At 42.1% G+C, this 22,287-nt stretch overlaps 2 protein-coding genes across 3 annotated transcripts; both read left to right on the forward strand.

Moving 5' to 3' along the window:
• The first annotated feature begins 254 nt into the window (after nt 1–254).
• LOC133883881 (DNA replication licensing factor MCM6) lies at nt 255–8,475 on the forward strand. The gene is made up of 18 exons (XM_062323270.1): nt 255–460; nt 571–720; nt 1,192–1,332; nt 1,683–1,845; nt 1,928–2,121; nt 2,209–2,404; nt 2,493–2,570; nt 4,507–4,736; nt 5,156–5,270; nt 5,650–5,724; nt 5,816–5,956; nt 6,104–6,307; nt 6,384–6,545; nt 6,748–6,803; nt 6,889–7,007; nt 7,106–7,228; nt 7,717–7,847; nt 8,023–8,475. The coding sequence occupies exons 1-18, from the start codon at nt 384–386 to the stop codon at nt 8,155–8,157; spliced, it is 2,490 nt and encodes an 829-aa protein (XP_062179254.1). The 5' UTR covers nt 255–383; the 3' UTR covers nt 8,158–8,475.
• Nucleotides 8,476–12,096: 3,621 nt separating this feature from the next.
• Nucleotides 12,097–15,857, forward strand: LOC133883851 (cyclin-A1-4-like). Of its 2 annotated transcripts, none has more exons than XM_062323235.1 (11): nt 12,097–12,496; nt 12,982–13,357; nt 13,455–13,588; nt 14,126–14,221; nt 14,309–14,442; nt 14,546–14,621; nt 14,689–14,765; nt 14,842–14,875; nt 14,959–15,108; nt 15,207–15,341; nt 15,445–15,857. In XM_062323235.1, the coding sequence occupies exons 1-11, from the start codon at nt 12,323–12,325 to the stop codon at nt 15,514–15,516; spliced, it is 1,458 nt and encodes a 485-aa protein (XP_062179219.1). In that variant the 5' UTR covers nt 12,097–12,322; the 3' UTR covers nt 15,517–15,857. The 2 variants fall into 2 exon arrangements, with proteins under 2 accessions (XP_062179219.1, XP_062179220.1); XM_062323236.1 differs by having other exon boundaries at nt 12,099–12,496; nt 14,129–14,221.
• The last annotated feature ends 6,430 nt before the right edge of the window (nt 15,858–22,287 follow it).

A 22,287-nucleotide genomic window follows, 5' to 3' on the forward strand; every position in this document is an offset into this window, starting at 1 on the left:
TGAATGAGGCAGAGAATCAGCTCGGCCCATTCGAACCCAGCCCATGTACCAAACCACAGGACCAATCCACCAGCCCACCACACCTGCCCCACCCGTTTCCTCCGCCCACGAGCGTTGCCTCTCCCTGCTCTTCCGCTAACGGGCCCCACATGGCAGTTATGCTTCTCCGGTCCACAGACCCGGTGCACGCGACCACTGCAGGAGCCCCTTTTGGCGCGAAGATTTGGCCGCCGCCTCCTTCCCGCTAAGACCACCCCCACCCTTCTCCCCTTCTTCTCCCCACAACCCCAAAACCCTCGAGCGAGCACATGCGCACACGCTGAGACGCGACAGCGAATCCCCAATCCCATACACTCGGCCGGATCCGGAAGGGGCCGTCAGCGATGGAGGCGTTCGGCGGGTTCTTCGTGGACGAGAAGGCGGCGCGGGTGGAGAGCATCTTCCTCGAGTTCCTCAAGCGGTGAGCCGGCCGCCGCCGCCGCTGCCGCCGCGGAGACCATTTCTAGGGCCGTTTTCCTGTGACCGTCCGATTGTCTGACCCGTGGTGGATGATTTTTCTTTGATCTGTAGGTTCAAAGAGGCGGATGCGGCCGAGCCATTCTACGAGACGGAGATGGAGGCGATGCGGTCGCGGGAGTCCACCACCATGTACGTCGATTTCGCGCACGTCATGCGCTTCAACGACGTCCTCCAGAAGGCCATCTCCGAGGAGTACCTTAGGTGAGATTGGAACTTCTTTTGTCTGGCTTGAAATTTTTTTGATCTGGGGACGGAAAGGCGACGGCTTTGGTTCGTTTACTTGAATTCGAGAGGGAAATTGGGTCAGATTTTTTGTTTTTGGGTGGGTCTGATACAGGGGTTAGATGAGGCTTTCGGGGGTTGATTGGTTAGATTTTGGGTACGACAGTCTTATCTCAACTTCTTTTTCTTGTATTTATGGAGGAAGAGGTGCATAGGTTGTTGTCAGCTTTCAGTAACCTTTTGCCTGTCTACCAATTGAAATGTTTTGGTTTGCTAAATACGCGATGTTCCGTTACGGTTATTCGTCGGGATTTCTGCTAAGTTCCAATTTAACGTTTCTATTTTGCTTTTTAAAATTTTGGTTCCTCTCCGTTGAGAACACATTTGTGCGTCTGTAATCCTGTTGAACTGTAGAAATGAGCGCTTATATGGTCCCTTTCGTTGTATCAGGTTCGAGCCGTACTTAAGGAATGCGTGCAAGAGGTTTGTGTTGGAGAACCGGGCTGGCGAGAACCGTGCCCCTATCATCTCAGATGATAGCCCCAGCAAGGATATCAACATCGCCTTCTACAACATCCCAATGCTCAAGAGGTACGCACGTGCCACCCCAGAAGATGCTTTATCCATGGGGAAGTGCCTGTTATGTCTTTGTGAGAGTAATACAGAACGTGCTAATATCTCGTGGTTCAGTATCTTTGATGGGATTTATCGAAGATATGGAGTTGCTTGCTAAAATGTTTATGAGTACCGCAGACTTCTGTTTTTACATAAATGAATTAAAGGGTCACATCGAGTGCTGAAATTAATTTGTCATATGCTTCTGTTATGGATAATATGGTCTAATTTTGTAAGATCTTCTGCAATGCTCTGATAGATAATACATGTATTCTGAATTGCAAGGTAGTTACTAAAAACTTGGACTGAAACTTCTGTTATGGCAGACTGAGAGAGCTTGGGACAGCGGAGATTGGTAAGCTCACAGCTGTAATGGGTGTCGTGACACGGACGAGTGAGGTGCGGCCTGAACTATTGCAAGGCACCTTCAAGTGCCTTGATTGTGGAAATGTTGTAAAGAATGTGGAGCAGCAGTTCAAGTATACTGAGGTTGTACCTATGAACAACATATCTCTTCGTTTTTTCTCTAATGCAATGTGTCTAATGATAGGTTCTTCTACCTTGTCTTCAGCCGATAATATGTGTCAACGCAACATGCCAGAACCGATCAAAATGGGCCCTTCTCCGACAGGAGAGCAAATTCACAGATTGGCAGCGGGTCAGGATGCAGGAGACATCAAAAGAGATACCTGCTGGTTCACTTCCTCGCTCCCTGGATGTCATTCTGCGGCATGAGATTGTCGAGAAGGCTAGAGCTGGGGACACGTGAGGAAGCTTGTTTTTGTTTGTTACGTCATTCCTACTCCTTGGATTGACATTATTAATTGAGTTTTCTGTTTTTGACATTTTCAGGGTCATATTTACTGGAACTGTTGTTGCTGTTCCAGATGTTATGGCACTAACTTCACCTGGTGAGCGAGCAGAGTGTCGTCGGGAAGCTCCTCAGCGAAAGAATGGATCAGGTGTCCAAGAGGGTGTGAAGGGCTTGAAGTCCCTTGGAGTTAGGGATCTCTCTTATCGCCTTGCTTTTGTAGCAAACTCAGTACAGGTATGAACTATTTTGAGCTACAAAGTTCTGACCAGTGTCATGTTCATATTTGTATCATCAGGTTCTCATTTATCTTCAATGTTATTAGGTGGCAGATGGCAGGAGAGAAGTGGACATTAGGGATCGGAACACAGATTGTGATGACAGTGGGAGACAGAAATTCACTGTAAGTTCAATTTATACTCTTAAACTACCATTATCTTCATAAAAGAAAATGGACTGTTGTCTCTCCTAATAAAGAAAAACTGCAAGAAATACTTCTTGATTTCTTTTTCAAATTATTTGTTTTGTCATGTCATAGCAAGTTATTGTTAGGAATATAGAGTTCTTATCTTTCACATATAATTTGTTAGTCCTTATCTTGTACTCCCTCATATACTCTATATATTGCCTCTAGGGGATACTATTGAATACAAGTTGCTATTCCTAATATAGTGTCAGAGTCTGGCTAGGGTTAGAGTTTTTTTTATTCTAGTCGTCGTCCCTTGTGTGTTGCACTTCCATGCATCCCACCACCACCCTCATAGTCGGTGTGCTGCTCTTCGTTCTGAGCAGCAGTCATGGCTCTACTCGATTTGATCTTGTTCCCGATCTACGCGCTGTCATCCCACGTGCTTGCACCGTTCCATGCGGGCGCTCTCCCACCGCGTAACCATGACATGCGCGGCCTGAAGCCAATCTGTGCCGCCCCGTCGTGCTTCAACCACCTCCTTCGCTCGCTCTGCGCTGCTGCCAACCGCTACGCGACCACAGGCGCAGCCTTCACTATCCCTGGTGACGCAACCTTGACCCCATCTCGTTCGGTGAGCAATGGTTGCCTGGAGCTCAGCATATTCGTCAACTTCATCCACATGCACAACATCCTTTGCAACATATGCTTCTTTGCTTCTAGGGCTGTCAAAAAAGTTCGAGTATCGGGTGAGCTACTCAAACTCAACTCGCAATAGGCTCAATTCAAGCTCGGCTCGAGATCCTAACAAGCCAAGCTCAAGCCTAGCCAGAAGCTCGTGAGCTTGTCGAGCTCGAGCTCGAATAGCTCGTCAAAAGCTCAGCTAACTCCAATTGCTATCTATCGAGACAAAGCCAGTGTCTATTCACTTTTGCCAAGTTCATTTTTTTAACCTCACCCTCCAACCCAATATCCAATTGCCCAACCTCAATGCCACATGACTACATACACATGTGGCTCAAGCCTGGTTATAGGCTCCGCCAGTTCTTTGGCTCGGATCGAGCTCGGCTTGAGTTTCTATCAAGCTCAAGTTTGAGGCGACGAGCTCGCTCAAGCTCGGCTCGTTGATAGCCCTATATGCTTCTAGGGCATTCTTGCGTCATCTTAGTCTTTTTGTAGCTCTAGTGGTAATTTTGTTCGTTGTCTTGCTACTCGTCGTCGCTTTGTTGCGATTCTTGACCAAAGACATTCTTTTGTTGCTACTCTACTCATGTGCTTCGCTTTGCACTTCTTTGGCTTAATTCGACAGGATTACCAAGGCTCCACTCTACGATGGCTTTGAATAGACAGATTTTGGATGTATTAGTTTTGTTTTGTCTAAGTTTATTACTTAGTGTCACATCTTTCAAATGCAACACTATTGCATACGCTTTACATTTTGAGGGGGGTGTTAAGAATATAGAGTCCTTATCCTTTACATATAGGTTGTTAGAGTCCTTATATGTACTCCCTTGTGTACTCTCTATATTGCCTTAGGTTATACTATTGAATACAAGTTGCTATTCCTAACAATTATTATGGTTAGGTTTAACCATAGATGTGTTGTTCGTATTTTCTTTGTGACGTGGATACCAAGTACTCCTTTACATCCTAACAGTTATTATGGTTAGGTTTAACCATAGCTGTGTTGTTCGTATTTTCTTTGTGACATGCATACCAAGAACTCCTTACATCCTGTCAACGCCTTAATTGTTGTAGGCTCTTGCTAAACTGTCATTTTGCTGTTTTAGTTTTTGTGAAATACTGCATTGCTCTTTTATGCAAGCTCCTATCTTTTTTGGTTTCTTGGATCTAGATTCTTAATCACTTCCTTTTTGCTTCTCACTTGTTAGTTGTTATAGCACTTACGTCCCAAATCATCTCTCTTTCACAGGAAGAAGAGGAAGATGAGGTTGTTAGGATAAGGAACACTCCTGATTTTTTTAATAAGATAGTTGATAGCATATGTCCTACTGTCTTCGGTCATCAAGAAATAAAGAGGGCAATCCTTCTTATGCTTTTGGGTGGTGTTCACAAGATAACACATGAAGGGATCAATCTTAGAGGTGACATCAATGTCTGTATTGTTGGTGATCCAAGTTGTGCAAAGTCACAGTTCTTAAAGTAAGCATTGTTATCCTGTTGTCTTGTTGCCACATTCTTTGAATGACGTTTTTTCAGGCTGTTATGAACAAAGTTTAGTCTCCATCATAGAATAGCATCTTGCTGGATATATAAACTTTTTACTGCTGCGTCACAAGACAACACTTTTGTATTTGCATAAATGCTATCTTGGCTTTGTGATAACAAGGAAGGGCTAATTATAGTACCTTTCAGCTAATTATTGTGCGTTTCAACTTGTTTCTGTCTGCTAATGGATTTTCTGTTGGTTTTTAACCTTGGACATGTTTCGATGAATAACAGTATGCATTATGTTTGTTGAAATATGAAGTACCCTGAGATACAATTGCTCGTACAAGTTGAGTTCATTGCTTCAACGATCGTAGCAGAATTTAAAATGCGATTTTCATTCCAATGCTCAGATATACTACCGGTATTGTTCCACGATCTGTTTACACATCAGGGAAGTCCTCGTCTGCTGCTGGTCTGACAGCAACTGTTGCTAAAGAACCTGAGACTGGTGAATTTTGTATCGAGGTACTACCGGTTATAAGCAACATAATTCATTTTTTGCCAATAAATATTCCTGAGTGCATGCAAGACATTAAGTCTTCATATGCTTACTTGCCAAGTTCTAGTGAGAATTGTAGTAATTGCTGAGTTAACAAAGTGGTGGAAACCATTAAACAGTTCATATGCATGCTCATAAGAAAGTCATAGTAACATGTCTACTTAAAAGAATCAGCTTCCATTTAAACATCAGAACAATATATATGCTTTATTTGCTAAATGCTAGATTGAGCTCATTTTTTCCAGGACCTAGAATGTGTATTTTATATGCTGGTTGGAATTGTATTATTTGTCACTTGCTGGTTCTGATGTCTTCCCTTTGGTGCTCCCACATTATCTCTTGCAGGCAGGTGCACTGATGTTAGCTGATAATGGCATCTGTTGCATTGATGAATTTGATAAAATGGACATTAAGGATCAGGTAGGTTTACCTATAGCTGTTTTTGTCTTTGCCTTTTTTTTCTCACTGATGTGAAGCTTCAGCAGTGCTAAGCTTCATCCATCCATTGTAGGTTGCTATACACGAAGCAATGGAGCAGCAAACAATTAGTATAACAAAAGCAGGAATACAGGCAACTCTGAATGCACGAACTTCAATTTTGGCTGCAGCAAATCCCACAGGAGGGCGTTATGACAAGTCAAAACCACTCAAGGTACACCAAGCTAATAAGAAGTTGTAATTTCATCTCGTGCTCTTCCAATTTTTTACATCTGTGTTTATATTTGAACACAGCATCTTATGAGATGAAAATTGAAGGAATTGTTGAAACCTAATTTTCGTTTCCTTCAAACTCTTTCAGTACAATGTGGCATTGCCTCCAGCTATTCTTTCAAGGTTTGATCTGGTATACATCATGATCGATGAACCTGATGAAAACACTGACTACAACATTGCTCATCACATTGTAAGAGTCCATCAGAAACGTGAAGAAGCACTTGCCCCTGCATTTAGTACTGCAGAATTGAAGCGTTATATTGCGTTCGCAAAATCTTTGAAACCTCAGGTTTGCCTCATTGTGTTCTTGGGAAATGGACTTTTACTTCTTGTCAGCTTATAGTTATTACTTTATTTCATTGCAGCTGAGTTCGGAAGCAAAGAAAGTTCTGGTTGAGTCCTATGTTACCCTCCGAAGAGGTGACAGTACTCCTGGTACCAGGGTTGCGTACAGGATGACAGTAAGGCAATTGGAGGCATTGATTAGGTTGTCAGAAGCTATTGCCCGAAGTCATTTAGAATTAGTTGTAAGTAAAATTCTCGTGCATATAGCATTTTGCATGTCTCTTGTAGCACCGATCTATTACGGTGGTATAAATTATATTAATTCACTTGCAGTATCATGGATTGTATAATCAACTTATACTTGGTCAATAGTTCCTCACAGTTGTTTATTCGTTCTTTTCCGTAATTTTGCGACTAGCTTCATTTGGTGTTGAAATATTTTAGGTTCTCCCAGCCCATGTCCGCATGGCAGTTCGATTGCTTAAGACATCCATCATCAGGTGAGTTTGTTGACTATTTAAACTTTTTAAAATTTGATATTTTCGTGGTCATATCGCTAACACAGAAGCTTATTAATTTGTGTAGCGTGGAATCAAGTGAAGTTGATCTCTCTGACTTTCAAGATGCTGAAGACAGTGTACCTCCTGGTAACGATGCTGGACAGCCAGCTGAAGCTGATGCTGCTCCTCAACAACAGAGTGCAGGTGGTTCCCAGTATTGTTAAGAACTTAAAATGGGCTATCCTTTTTATCAAAAAAAATTCTAATCATTTTGTTATTTGTTTTGTATGCCAAAATTTTAGAAAATGACCAAGCAGCAGATACTGGTAAGAAGAAATTGGTAATAACGGAAGAACATTTCCAGAGAGTTACTCAAGCGTTGGTTATGAGACTACAGCAGCATGAAGAGTCAGTCATGAAAGATGGTACTTGACACAACTATTCTTCTTTTACATGACTTTTGTCTCGTAGGTTTATTGTTACTCAACTCTGCCCATGTATCTGTATCCTAGCAACAATGTCCAGCTCAAAAGTTTGAACTTCACTTGAACACAAGTGTATCTTAAGTTGCTTAAAGTAAGAATTGAATGGTTAGCTAAACTTATTTAGATATGATCTAGCTCCACAGGTGTTAGGAGCAAAGCATTTCCCCTTCTTTTTTCTTTCCTGGACTTTGGGCGACATGTTGCATTGCTTATATAACACTAAGTCAGAACAAGTATTTTGCAATGGTACACAGTAAATTTCTTTGACTACCTTTCTGAGGTACTAGAATGATTAAATGTTATATGTGACACTAGAATGATGCAATGCTATATGCAACTTAAGTTTCTCGGGCTCAACGATTTTAGATTCTTTTCATATAAGTCATCTAACATGTTTTGATGTTGCTTATTCGACTCTTGTGGTGCAGGAGATGGTTTGGCAGGCATGAAACAAGGGGATCTCATCATCTGGTATGTTGAGCAGCAGAATGCCCAAGGTGCATATAGTTCTACTGCAGAAGTGAAGGAAGAAGTGAAGTGCGTTAAGGCCATCATAGAGGTAATCCTTCTGCATTTGTTCATACATGTGGTATAGTTTGCAAATTCCCGAACATAAACTCCATCCTAAAAGGTTACTCAAAATTGTATCTACTATTCATCCTTTACTTCAACAAAACAAACTCAAATATGATTACATCATGAATGTCTTTGCATGCATCTATCTGCATATGCAGAGGCTTATTCAACGGGAAGGCCATCTTATAGTCATAGATGAAGGCACAGCAGCCGAAGCAGCAGACGGCAGTGGTGCACGAAGAGCATCGGAGAGCAGAATATTGGCAGTTAATCCAAACTACGTCATCGATTAACGGTCTGAAACATACAGCTAACTCCGGTCAGTTGATGTGGTTAACCAGTAGAGCGGAGACCCTAGTGAGCACCCTGGAAGTGTTATACAATCTCCATCTCTGACGTGCTCTTTGCATTAGAGCACATGATCTCCAAAAATGTACTGATTAGTTATTGCTCCAAGGCATAGTGAAGCATGATGATTAGCATCTGTAGTCTACCTGTGTAATTTACCATGTCACCATTATGTAAACCATGATAGGAGTAGCTTGATTTATGACCCACTGAATACAACCGTTTTTGTTTTATTCCCACCCATTTTATGAATCGTTAACAAAGCAGGGATTTGAAATGTTGTTGACTATGGCCATATTACTATATTAGTCCAGGCTGGAACTTCCAGTAAATGGAAAAGAAACTCTGCTTATGAACACTAAATCCTTTGCATCATAAAGAATAGACTATACTGATAAACTAAACCATTTATCAAGTATGTTAGTATTGACAAGTGTATTGAATTACATTACATTACATAGTATAAGATTTTGCACCCTCCTAGGCCGGCGAAATCTATTATTTTGTTTAGGACGTCCGCGGCTTTGCAAAATAATCCTAGGACACTTGGTCTCATTTACAGTGTGGCGTGGCATTTTATTTCTTTTCTTGTTTTCTCACCTATTATGTTTCCATGGCTTTCCTCTGCCGTTCTCATATTCTCGGGAGCTTTGTAAGAATGTTGCATGAGGTTTGTTGCCTATTTAGTGCATGGAGCATTATCTGGGTTAATGGGGGGAAAATATCAGGTGCAAAACTCATTTTCAGTGCCAATATGCAAACTCCGTCCTGGACCCTTGCATGCAAAATGGACCGTACACATTGATACCAGACGAGCCCCAGTGCCCCCCAGCATCAATAAAACCCTAGCTCATCGAGCACTCAAGCTGTTTCTAAGTTGGTGACACGATGGAGATGCTGAGAGGGGTGATTGCTAAAGAAATCCATGCGCGAAAACAACTTGGCAGCCAACTTTTGTTTTAACAAATAAAGGAATAAGTCTATTTTACTCTCTCAAACTATCACATTTATCCGGATAACCTTTAAACTTTTAAATCGTTCATTTTACTCCATCGATCTATCAATACCGTCCATTTTACCCCCAGAGTATTTTTTCTCAGTGGTTTTGATGACGTGGTGGCGGTTTCGCCACGTGTCAGTCCTAGTCAGCGTGCTGACATCAGCGTTACGCAGTAATTCGATTTTTCTTTAGAAAATAATTCATGAAAATAGATTATTCCGAAAAATAAGTTTTATGTTTAGAAAAAATTCTAAAACTAAAATAATTTAGATAAATATTTTAATATGTTTTTAGCTCTGTTTTTATTTCTGTAAATAATATTTAATGCTTTTCTATTGTAAAATTATTCCAAAAATGTTATAATAAATGTTTTAATTTGGAAAGTAGTTTTAGAAAATATATATTAATTCTGATAATGTTTTAAAATATTTTCTTTGATAAAATAAATGCTTTTAATATGTTTTGTTGTATATAAAATTAGTTTTAATTCTAGAAAAATTAGGTTTAATTAAAAAAAATAGTTTTCATTATTTTTAGCCGTAGTTTTCGCATCGTTTCTAGCCGTTTTAAATTAGGTTAGCCGTACTTTTTGGACACATTTTGGGCACATTTTGAGCACATTTTGTCACTTTTGGTCATATTTTAGCCACATTTGGGGCACATTTGGCCACATTTTGACACATTTTAGTTATATTTTGGTCACATTTGGATACATTTTAGGCACATTTGGGTCCATTTTAAACACATTTTGAACACATTTTTGTTAAATTTGGACACATTTTGGGCACATTTGGGCACATTTTAGGCATATATGATCACATTTGGACACATTTTAACCATATTTGGGTACATTTTTGGTATACTTTGGGCATATTTGAACACATTTTGAGCATATTTGGACAAAATATGGTCAAATGTGCCCAAATATGCCAAAATGTACCCAAATGTGCTTAAATATGTCCAAAATATGGTCAAATGTGCCCCAAATGTGCCCAAATATGACCAAATATGCCAAAATGTGACCAAAATATATCCAAATATGCTAAAAATGTGCTCAAATATAACCAAAATGTGCCCAAATATGACCAAAATATGGCCAAATGTGATTAAAATGTGCCCAAATAGGACCAAAATGTGGTAAATATGCCCAAAATATGCTCAAATATGTCCAAAATGTACCAAAAATGTGCTCAAATATGCACAAAAGTACGGCTAAACGAATTTTAAATAGCTAAAAACGACGCGAAACTACGACTATAAACGACGAAAACTATTTTTCTGGATTTAAACCTATTTTTTCTAGAATTAAAACTAATTTTATATGCAACAAAACATATTAAAAGTATTTATTTTATCAAAAAATATTTTTAAACTTTTTATCAGAATTAATCTATATTTTCTAAAACTATTTTTCAAATTAAAACATTTATTCTACCATTTTTGGAATAATTTTTACACTAGAAAAACATTAAATATTATTTACAGAAATAAAAATAGAGTTAAAAACATATTAAAACATTTATCTAAATCATTTTATATTTTTGGATTTTTTTCTAAACATAAAACCTATTTTTCGGAATAATCTATTTCCATGAATTATTCTTCTAAAGAAAAATCGAATTACTGCGCAACACTGATGTCAGCTCGCTGATTGGACACGCTGACTAGGATTGCCACGTGGCGAAACCGCCACCACATCATCAAAACTAACTAGAAAAATCACTTCGGGGGGTAAAATGAACGGTATTGATAGTTCGAATGAGTAAAATGGAAGGTTTAAAAATTCAGGAGGTTATCCGGACAAACGTGATAGTTTGAGGGAGTAAAATGGACTTATTTCATAAATAAACAAAATAAGATTATAATATAATGAGAGAGCTTTTAGAGATAAAACTTGGACTAAACAGTAACTAGGTTTGAATTTTTTTTAAGTACAAATCTATCGCGCATACTCTCACACGCGCGCGCACACATATGACTGCGTACTAGCACAAATCTAAACTAAATTGGATGCATAACTTCACATTGATTTTTGTGGATAATTCGATCCTAGTCTACTCGAGGCAGAATAAGTCGGATCTAAGGAAGTTGAAGTGGAAATACAATTCCGAGGTAAAGAGAGGATTCAAATTTCATGCAAATTGTAATTTCGTTCTTTCCAGCCCTTGGTTAAATAGGCTCGTTTCAGTTACAAAATTCGTCCAAATTACCGAAACAACATTGTTGTGATGTCGAGATTGGAATCATGAGGTCTCACTGACTCCTTCAATGATTTTGGACCTCTGGAGAGTTGCTTTCAAGCTCCACTTCTTGACCGTCCTTTGGTTCCATATTTACGACCAAATTAGTCCAACAAAACACTATTGTTGTTCTAAGGCCAACCAAAGTTAAAAGAGGATCAATTTGATATCATTCCCCTAACAAGCCCAATATAAGACTTTTTATTTTAGCCTTAGCCAGTTTGTAATCTGCAAGTTAAAACAAACATGTTGGAATATAAAAGTTGGATTGTACAATTTTGCTTTAAAATTGTAATAATTCAGCAATCCAATTCTACCAATTTTTGCAGATTGTAAAATCCAACTTTCACAATCTAGTTTTTTACCATTCACAATCTACAAGTTTTTTTTTATAATCCTCGGCTGAAACAAATATGACCTTACTAATTTGTTCCTTGCAGTATGATTTCTGTCAATTTCATTTTGGCTTTAGTTAGTTTTGTCCAAATCAGTTTAAACGTTAATTTTGAACTTTTGAACCACTATCTTTTGAGGCCTCCGGAATTTATGGCAAACCGAAACAAAAAGAATTACGTAATTGCACAAACAGAAAACCTTGGTCCGCTGCGTGGGATGTTTGAAAGGGGTCGAGCTCAAGCAACCGCCCGGCCAGGTCGCTCGCACGGGCGCGTGCTTCTGCTCTCGAAGCACGCCCACGGCGCTCCACGGTGCTTCGCGGCTCCCGCCCCAGCGGCGGCGCGAGGAGGGTTTCGGCAACAGCGGCGGGCGGAGAACAGGCAGGCACGCGGCCCCGGGTGAGAGGAGCTCGGTGTGGGCTGCAGTTTGGTTGAGGAAGGTCGGGGCTGAACCGACGCCTCCGTCTCAGCCGCAATGTCGAGCTGGGCCGCCAGCCTCCGCTCGTCGGCGTCGGATGCCACCGCGGAGAACGCCGGCGGCGCGGGGCGCGCGAAGGCGGCCGCGGGTGCGCAGGCCGGGAAGCGCGTCGCCCTCGGGAACCTTACCAACGTCGTCGGCGGCGGGGGCAGGTTAGGCGCGGCGGATGCGGTACGGCTCGTTGCAATCCTACCCAAACTCGGTCAATTTGATACGGCATTTTTAGGGTTACGACTTTCGCTCCCTTCTCGATCAATTTGACGCGGCCCTTGTTCGATGGCTGGGTGTTTAATGACCTACGTACAAATTCCCCAATTTTCTCGATCAATTTGACGGCTACTTGATGAATTCTTCTTCGTGGGCTTTTAATTTATTATTGGCTGCTTTCTTCCATGAATTCGTTTCGTTGTTCCACCGGTCTCAACGCAACATTTCATGGGATCTCGACGGTTTCGTCGCAGCAGGATTTTGGTGCTTTGGGAATGTTACAGGTTGCAAGGGTTTGGGTTTTTGAAATGTTTTGGCGGGTCGGGGCAGGTGTTCCAAAATTTCGACATCGTGTTACATGAAATTTATTGCGTTTCTGTAATCTTTCTTTCACGATTTCAGTTTAAGAAATTCGATAAAAATTCAAGTCTGCTTGTATCGTATTGTAGAAATTGGGTTCTACCAAATCAATTGTCGATGTAAAGAAGGGAGGATCTTTTGCAAGCCTTCGCAACGTGAACACGGGACGAGGTTCTATCAGTGAACCGGCCTCTGACAAGTCTGATTGGGCATTATCACAACATGACAGTGCCCTTCAGGGGAAGAATGTTTCTCGCCCTTCTGTGCCTAACATTGTGACAACAGGTGGCAGCTCACCTGGCCTGTCCGAAGATTCAGTCTCCATGGAGGATGCTATGTCAACATGTAATTCAATAGAAAGCTCTGATCTTGAGTGCCTTGATGATGGGGACTCCTCAATTGCAGCTTCTCTGCATTGTTGGGCCAATGATAAACTTTGTATCTCTGATAGTAAGGATGTTGCAGGTTTGTTCTCCCGTCGAAATGGTGGCAGTTCTGGTTAGGCTTTTTATTGCATTGTGTTGAACATTTGTAAATTTACATAATTTGTTTACTGTTGCAGCCTTCAACTGGAGGAAGCATAGTCCTATTCCAATGAAAACTGATAATATCTTTGACCTTGACAACAACCACGAGGATCCACAACTGTGTGCAACTCTTGCCTATGAGATTTACAAGAACTTGCGAGATGCTGAGGTGATAGATAATTCTTCATGTCGTGGCTCTGTTAATATATATGTACTCTGAGCATCAAGTAATATCTGGAGTGTGTATATCACGTAATACCTCAAAATTGAGTACATATCATTTTGTGCTGAAATAGTTATACTGGTTAGAGTGCAAGCACAAAAAGAATTCAAATAACAGCTTTTGTAAGTTCGTTGTCTTTGAACAAGACAATGCAAATCTTAGTGTTCTAAAAAGCGCTAGGCTCTAGGCGGGTGTAAGGTGGTGCCTAGTGCCTATTATATGTAATTTATTCACATCTCTATAAAACACTGCTCTGCCTCATCATTATATTTTTTGTAATTCCACATTCCATTTTAGCAGTTTATCGCTGTAAAAAATTGGTGTTGCTAGGCTTCATGACATTATAATGTTTGTATATAATATCGCACTGGAATGAAGCTGGAGTTCAGTTGCTCCTAGTTGTCCATTTATTTCTAATGATTCCGTGATGCAGAAATTTCTGTCTACATTTACGCTTTTGTAATTGTGATGTTTGAATTCCAGCAGACAAGGAAAAGGCCTTCAACGAATTTTGTGGAAACCACTCAGACAGATATGAGCACAAACATGAGGGCAATGTTAATAGACTGGCTTGTAGAAGTAAGCATTCCTGCTTAAAAGAAATACTAAAAGAACCAATAACAATCCTCTAGATTTCTGTTACATTCTTACCTCTTCTCAATTCAGGTCACAGAAGAATATCGTCTTGTTCCTGAAACCCTATACCTCACAGTCAATTACATTGACCGCTATCTTTCTGTCAAAGAGATCAGTCGGCACAGACTGCAATTACTTGGTGTTGCTTGCTTGCTTATAGCTGCGTAAGATCCAAAGTGTTTATTTTAGCCTCTTTCTGTTTTCCTTATATTTTTTCTCTATGTTCTATTCTGGTATTTTGTTTTTGTTAATATATTCAAATTTCAGGAAGTATGAAGAAATATGTCCACCTCAGGTAGAAGAGCTCTGCTACCTTACTGACGATTCATACACAAAGGACGAGGTCCATGGCTCAGTGCACTCTATTTTTTTCTTTTCTTAGCCTCATCCTCTAACACATAGTTGAACAGGTTTTGCAAATGGAAGCTTCTGTTTTGAATCACTTGAAGTTTGAGATGACTGCACCTACAGAAAAATGTTTTCTGAGGTAGTATCCTTTGTTTATGTAACAATGATCACGTCTTTACTTACTGATACTAAATCTTTTGTTCTTTTTACTATAGGAGATTTGTATGTGCTGCTCAATTATGTGATGAGGTACTTGTATTTCTTCAATGATTTGCAGTTCTTGCCAATTCTGTTGTCTGTACCAACTGGTTCAAACTTTTCTTTTTCTACAGGGCTCAACTTTGCATCTTGAGTACATAGCTAATTACATTTGTGAGCTGTCACTTCTGGAGTACAGCTTACTCTGCTATGCACCGTCATTGGTAGCTGCCTCTTCTGTTTTCTTGGCTAAGTTTGTCCTTAAGCCAACAAAGAATCCATGGGTATATGCTGCCAACCTTCTACATTTTTGATGAATCTTCATTGGTTAACTGAATGTTTGCTTTAGCTAACCTTTGCATCTAATTTTGATTGAAAGCAGAATTCCACACTTTCTTATTACACACAATACACACCATCTGAGTTGCATGGTTGTGTAAGGGTACTACATCGGCTTTTCTGTGTTGGCCCTGGAAGCCATCTTCCTGCGATTAGAGAAAAGTACAGTCAGCATAAGGTGAGTGTTGTCAGCATAAGGTGATTGGTGATTGGAAACGTTTACTTCGTTTTCTACTCTGGTGCTAAAGTCCGCACTAATGCACTTTCCTCTCTGTTCTCAGTACAAATTTGTAGCGAAGAAGTACTGTCCGCCATCAATCCCCATTGAGTTCTTCCAGGATGCAACCAGTTAAAAGCCGAGATTAGTTGTAGTTACGGAAGCCTTCCTGGGCCGTTGGTGTGAGACTGATTTGTACAGATTGGCTTGTTTAGCGGATTGCTAGATGTACATACACGGTAGATGGAACCAGTGCAGCTGTGTTCATTTTCCGGTGGCAATGTTTGCGGTAGTGTTGTTCTTTCTTCCCACATCATCTAATGCGTAGCTTCTGTGGTCTTTTCCCTCTTTGTAGTCTGTATCCATATTGTACGATCACCTCACTTGAGTCGTAGTTCATCATTGATTGTACCATATGATTCTGGACTTCCCTTCATAACAAAGATGGATAGTTCGGCTAAAGATAGTGGACTCATTTCTGTCGGTCGTTATTCCATTGCTCGTTCGATTTCAACTAGGACGATCATATATGCTCGTTTGGCTAAAGATTTTCATTACTACAGAAATTATTTCTAAAGACGATTCATAACCGATTTTTACAGGTGTTTAATGTAACCGTTTGTGATTGAAGTACTGTAGAAATGAACGATTTTCATAAGCGTAAAATAGACCATCTGTGAAAATGATTTTTACAGTTGTTCACAACTGTACGGGCTGCAATCTACTACTTAGGTGGTTTATCATATTAACCGTTTATAGAAATTGTAGAAATAATATCTAGTGGTTTAAAAATAACTTTTGTAGTAGTGTTGTAGGCTTCGTTCGGGTGTTAGGGAGCAAATTACACGTGTGAGATTGATCACACGGGGATTTGATGGTCCACCCGAACCACGTGGGAGGAACCCCAAGCTAGTGAAGAAGGGGATTTGATGGTCCACTTGAATCGCACGGGGATTTGGTGGTCTTTGTTTGGATATGCGATGGCACCGAACATCCAATTTCCATAAAAAAAAAATTGAGTCTCGTGGGGCACAACCACAAACCTTGCGGCCGGCGGCGAGCCGATTGCTTAATCGGTGTGCACGTTGCTTGCGACGGCGACCCCTAGGCTTCCGCCGACCAAGCCACCTTTCACCCTAACGCCACAAGGATGTGCGTGGGGCTCCTGGATTGTCACTGGCAAACCACCACGCCAAAAGGATTTGTCTCTGCTTCCTCGCGATCATCAGCCTTGGCAACTCCTCGTTGCTTGCCGCCACCGGCGAGGTCGAGCACAGCCTCGTTACCACCATCGCGTCCTGCTGGTGCTGTAGCACATAGTCTGTCCTACGAAGCGGTGCCTGGGAGCTGCCATCTCCGCCGTGCTCAGCTCCGACAAGACACTGTGTGCGACGAGCGGTCGGAGGAGACGTTCCAGGATGGAGGGGCCAAGGTAGCGCGTAGGGAGGTGGGGGCTGCGAACCGTGGATAGCGGCACGTTGGGACTGCGGGTGGCGACAGAAGGCGGCGCCACACGTTTACGGTTTATTTGGAATTTGGATGGCCCAAAACCCATTCCGGCCTGCCCATTCCACGAGGATGATTCGGCACGCCGTTTTGCTTACCACTGCATCCATCCAAGAGGAAAATAAAAAACGGAATTTGGATGGCCCAAACCCATTCCGGCCTGCCCATTCCACGAGGATGATCCGGCACGTCATTTTGCTACCACTGCATCCACCCAAGAGGAAAATAAAAAACGATAATGCTACTTATACACGCGTCCGGGCGAACTTTTTCGATTGAACGCCACGTGTACCTTTTTGTCCACATCTAAAGTGTGTTGCTGTCAACTCCTATCTCTGCCACCTCTCTGTCCCTCTAAACCTCCTCCCTTAAAAAAAAATAGAGAGAGAAACAACAATTGCCAATGTCCTCTCGTCGATCCCTGTAGAGGGGCAAATCCTTCACCGCGCAAGCTCTGGCATCAGCACGTGGTGTGGGAAGCTAGCCCACGGTGGCGCGACGAGGTAGGCTAGCGCCCTACCGTGCGGTCTGCACGGCAAGGGCTAGCGGCGCGGTGGGTCTCGACTACAAAGAGCGCGGCATTATCACCAGCAAGCTTGTCAGAGGGTTCGTCTCGGCTCCGTTCGACAAACAATCATGACAAGTGGAGCACTTCCCAGCGTGGCTCATCGACAACAACTAGAGCTTGCTCTTATTTTTTTCCCCACCCTCTCCCTCTCTCCCAACGGCATCTCCCTCACATCCTAGGAGCTACCACTCCAATGAGTATCAACTTTTGCAATAGGTTCATCCCATCCCCTCTCTCCTTCACAAGATTTGGCTACATATGATCGAGGAGCATGACAAGCATTGCAGGGCATGTCATCGAGGTTGCAGGAGAACCAATGACCTCCAGCACCACACCTCATTGGAGAGTCGAGACTAGCAAAGTACATCCATGGATTAGGGTTTGTTGCAATAGGTGTTTTTTTATGTTGTAGTATGTGATCTATGACATTGCAATAGCTGATTTGTTTCACTCTAGTATGCTGAATTTCGATTGCTTCACACGTTGATTATGATTGTTACAATAAGTAAGCCAATTTGTTGCATGCTTCTTTCTTGATGTTGCAATAGCTTTCTCCGAATGTTCCAACTATGAGTTGAATAGTTGCAACGCCTTTTTATGTTACAGAAGCTTTTCATGCATGTTGCAGAAGTCAATTTCATATGTTTCATCAAGATGGAGATGAATATGTTCTCTTCATATTGCAATAGCTTTTTTTTTAGATGTTGCAGAAGTGGAATCGTTTTGTTGCAACTGTTCCTTGAGTGGTTTGTTGCAGCAAGAGATTTATTAGCATTTTTTAGGTTGCAACATATGATTTGAGAATTTTACTAATTTGAAGTAATTTTGTCAATAGGGAGGCTTGTTTTTTCTTTTCTTGAGATCTAGTTTTGGCTTTGTTGCAGACATTGACAAATTATGAGTATGGTATGGACCAATCGTTCCATCGCTGGATATGCTTGTCTTCTTCCTCGCCGCAGATGAGGGCCGCATCACATCCTTGCAACTCTCTAGTCATCGGCCCTCCATATCATGCTAGTTCCCTCTCTGAAAGGACAATGATGTCGGCTAGAGGAGGGAGGGGGGTGAATAGACGTTTTTACAAAAAATTGTCCCCTTTTACCGTTGGCCTAAATTTGCAGCGCAATATAAATTAACTAATTTTTCACAAGTGAAAAACCTAAATATGCTAGGCTCAACTAGTGCACAATCACCCTAAATAAGTGTGGAAGTTACAATCCTAATGTGACAAAAATTATTCAATTCTAGTAAAAGATATACAAGAAAACATTAATTGAAAAAGGCTGAAAACACTGTTTGTGAGGCTGAAAATACTATTCACCGGAGTATCTGGGTTAATCCAAATACTCCGGGTTTTACAGTTCCGGAATCTCTGGACTGATCCGGATTCTCCGGGTTCTGTACAGAACTGAGCTCAAAACTGAATTTAAAGAACGGGTAAAGAGTTCTAGCTCAAACTAAGTGATGTCGTGTGTTCCAAGTGATGATTCCACGTAGATCCACGGAGAACCTACAATCAAATGCACACGAATAAGTAGATCGAGCAATATGCGCAAATATTGAGCAAGAACTCAAAAGTAGAGGAACAAAAGAGGAGACACAAAATTTGTTTCCCGAAGTTCGGATTCACCACCGTGAATCCTACGTCTCCGTTAAGGAAGTTCCAACGAGTCGGGTCTCTTTCAACCGCTTTCCTCGATCCAAATCAAAGGCTTCACAAACTTCTGCGGCACACCACAACCTTGGATGCTCGCTGGCAACACCTAGCCGGCTAGGAGCTCTAAGCTCCAAGAGTAACAAACGCAATGACAAACTTCTTGCCGATGAACTCAAGTGCTCAAGATTGGATTTTAGCTCACTTGCACTCAATCTTCCAATCTCTCAACCTAACTCACTTTTCTTCTCAAATCTCTCAATAAAATGGAGTAGGAAGGAGTTCTTTTGGCTCTAAGAAGTGTTCTTTTTCGTGCTCTAGCCGTCCCCAAAGGGGGGGGGGGGGTTGATGGGGTATAAATACCCACCTCCAAAAAACTAGCCGTTGGAGACTTTTCTGGCCTGATCCGGAGTATTCGAGGTACTCCAGAGTATCCGGATCAACTGAAACAGCCCAACCCGAGACTCTCTGGTGGAGCCTCACCCGGAGAGTCCGGACAACCCGGAGTATCCGGCCCAACCCGGAGTATCCGAGTTCAGCACAGCTGACTTCAGAAAACCGGTGATAAAAACTTTTGATCCCGGAGTTCGATTTCGACGATTTTGGACTCTATGGAAAGCTTATCCAGAAGGCTACACATTTCAATTGAATTCATGACCTAAAACATATAGGATCAAATTAGGAACACTGCGAAACCTAATTCGGACACTTCCACACTTTCCGCTCCGGATTTCTAAAAAGAACTCTCACTATGGGTTTGGTTATAAACTATTGAGCACTGAGACACGACAATTAGCTCACGTTGCATCCCTCTTAATAGTGCGGTATACCTATACTCAAATTCAAAGATAAAACTCATTTGAACCACTTTGAGCATTTGAAAACTTTCAAGTACCGCTTCTTTCTTTCAAACTTTGAGGGTTGCCAACTTCCATATATTCTTCACTCCATCTCTTCTTGATTCTTCATATGATTGATGTGAATCATCCATAGCTTCCCATGGCCTCGCACGGTCCATCGGTGCAAAGCCTTCACTCGCTCTTCACCACTGCCTTGGTCCTTTGGCGCCAAGCCATTTGCTTGCTCTTCACCACCGGATGGTCCATCGCAGCCGAGTCTTGCTTACCCTTCACCATCTTGCCATAGAAAACCACTTTGTATTCAACATCTTTAAGGAATTCACTTTATCACATATGGAGTTCACTCTTGTTCTTCACTCTTGGCACATATGATTTCAATTCAACTTATACCTTCTTATAGATCCTAACCCCAACTCACTCTTAAACACATAGCACATGGGTTAGTCCATAAAACTCTATTGACAAGTCATACCTTTAGTTACTTGATCTCCACAAGTAACTTAGCCTTCAAGCTTATTGTTAATCTTATTGAGCTTCTTCTTCTTATGAGCATCACTAAAATCTCAATAACTTTTGATGCAATTCTTTGGACTCATGGCATTTCTCAAAGAATCCATGCTTCATCATTTATGCATCTCCTATGGAATAACCTAATAGCAATTCTCAATATGATTGTTAGTCCATAGACATTGTCATCACTTACCCGAGCATCACCTAGAGCTCATGCATATCTCTCATCCATGCATCACCTATGGAACAACCTACTAAAAAACTCAACACCATTGTTAATCCATAGGTATTGTCATTAATTACCAAAACCACACATAGAGGCTGCAGGCAAGTGAGAGGGCTAGGGAGTGAGGCAAACACTCGGCAAGTAGGAGGGCAAGCAGGCTACAGGAAAAGCAGGCGGCAGCAAAGGTTGATGCACCGACTGCTCGTGGGGCGGTGGCAAGAGGAAGGTCCTCGTTCACAGTAGCAGATTCGTCAGTGAGATGTCTTGGTCCATGAGTTGATTTGCCTCTGCAATTTGTCTCCTAATTTTACATTAAAATTCTTCAATTGCTGAATGCAGTAAATTTGTAGCTTGTAAAGAATGGAAAATAGGGAGAACATTTTGTGAACTTGATGAATGAGAGCTACAATGTTGATAACCTTAAACCGTGTAGTCCAATTGGGGAGCAAGAGTTCCCAATTGAAGATACATCTCCCCCTGTTAGAAAGAGTCAAAAAAAGATCAGCCAATTACAGTGAGAATGAAGATGAGACGGTTGTGTTGGCATGGCAAAATATTAGTCTAGACACATCCATGGCAATGAGCAATCTCATGCAACTTATTGGAAGAGAATTCATGCTTACTTCTATGAGCACAAGGAGTGTGAGTCTGACTGTAATGTAAGTTCCTCACCCATAGTTGGTCTACCATTCAAAAGTGTGTTAGCAAATTCGTCAGATGCTATGAGCAAATTGAGCGTAGGAGACAAAGCAAGGTGACATTGCAAGATCAGGTTAGTCCATATTCTGTATTTTGCTTATCAATTTATATGTTGTCAATATGTTTAACCAAAGATAATCACTTGCAAACATTATCCAGACATGTGCTTTGTACAAGGAAAAAAAAAGCAACACAAGTTGTCGGTGACACAGGAACCAGAGGTCCCCGAGTTCCGAGGCCAGAACAGTAGAGTGCCACATGGTGCCATCCCGCGGGATCAACCTCCGCGAGGTACGAGAAGACTAAGTGCCGGGAGAGGGTGCTCGGGGCCATGAACAGTGGTCCCCGAGTACCCGAGTTCCCCGATGACCCGAGAAGACCAAGTGCCGGGAAGAGAGAGCTCGGGGCTGCGAATTGTGGCCCTTGAGCACTCAAGTCCCCCGACGACCAGAAAAGCTAAGTGCCGGGAAGGGGGTTCTAGGGGCTGCGAATAATGGCCCCCGAGCACCTGAGTACCCAGAGGACCCAATGGAAGTCAGTTCCAGGAGAGAGTGCTCGGGGCCGTGAACAGCAGCCCCCAAGCACTCGGTTCCCCGAGGACCCGAACAGTCAGTTCCGGGAGAGAGTGCTCGGGGCCGTGAACAGTGGCCCCCGAGCACTCGGTTCCCTGAGGACCAAGAAAGGGCATATCCGGGAGAGAGTGCTCGGGGCTATGAACAGTGGCCCCCGAGCACTCGGTTCCCCGAGGGCCTAAGAAGTCCTTCGTCGGTGGCCCCCACAAAGGTCCAGCGGTGAGGTGTCAACCAGTGAAAGGCCCGATGCTGCATTTAAGAGGGCGCGTGGCCTGTCACCTCCAACTGCTCCTCCACGCTTGTTGTCAGTCC

This window comes from Phragmites australis, chromosome 11, assembly GCF_958298935.1.
Source record: "Phragmites australis chromosome 11, lpPhrAust1.1, whole genome shotgun sequence".
Lineage (NCBI taxonomy): Eukaryota > Viridiplantae > Streptophyta > Magnoliopsida > Poales > Poaceae > Phragmites > Phragmites australis.

Bases quoted from the DNA above. Each gene is read 5' to 3' on its own strand.
- LOC133883881 (XM_062323270.1), top strand. From the start codon at position 384: ATGGAGGCGTTCGGCGGGTTCTTCGTGGACGAGAAGGCGGCGCGGGTG. The intron at 6,546-6,747 runs GTAAGTAAAATT...GAAATATTTTAG, and splicing joins GAAGTCATTTAGAATTAGTT to GTTCTCCCAGCCCATGTCCG. The intron at 7,229-7,716 runs GTACTTGACACA...CTTGTGGTGCAG, and splicing joins AGAGTCAGTCATGAAAGATG to GAGATGGTTTGGCAGGCATG.
- LOC133883851 (XM_062323235.1), top strand. From the start codon at position 12,323: ATGTCGAGCTGGGCCGCCAGCCTCCGCTCGTCGGCGTCGGATGCCACC. The intron at 13,358-13,454 runs GTTTGTTCTCCC...TTACTGTTGCAG, and splicing joins TGATAGTAAGGATGTTGCAG to CCTTCAACTGGAGGAAGCAT. The intron at 13,589-14,125 runs GTGATAGATAAT...TTTGAATTCCAG, and splicing joins AGAACTTGCGAGATGCTGAG to CAGACAAGGAAAAGGCCTTC.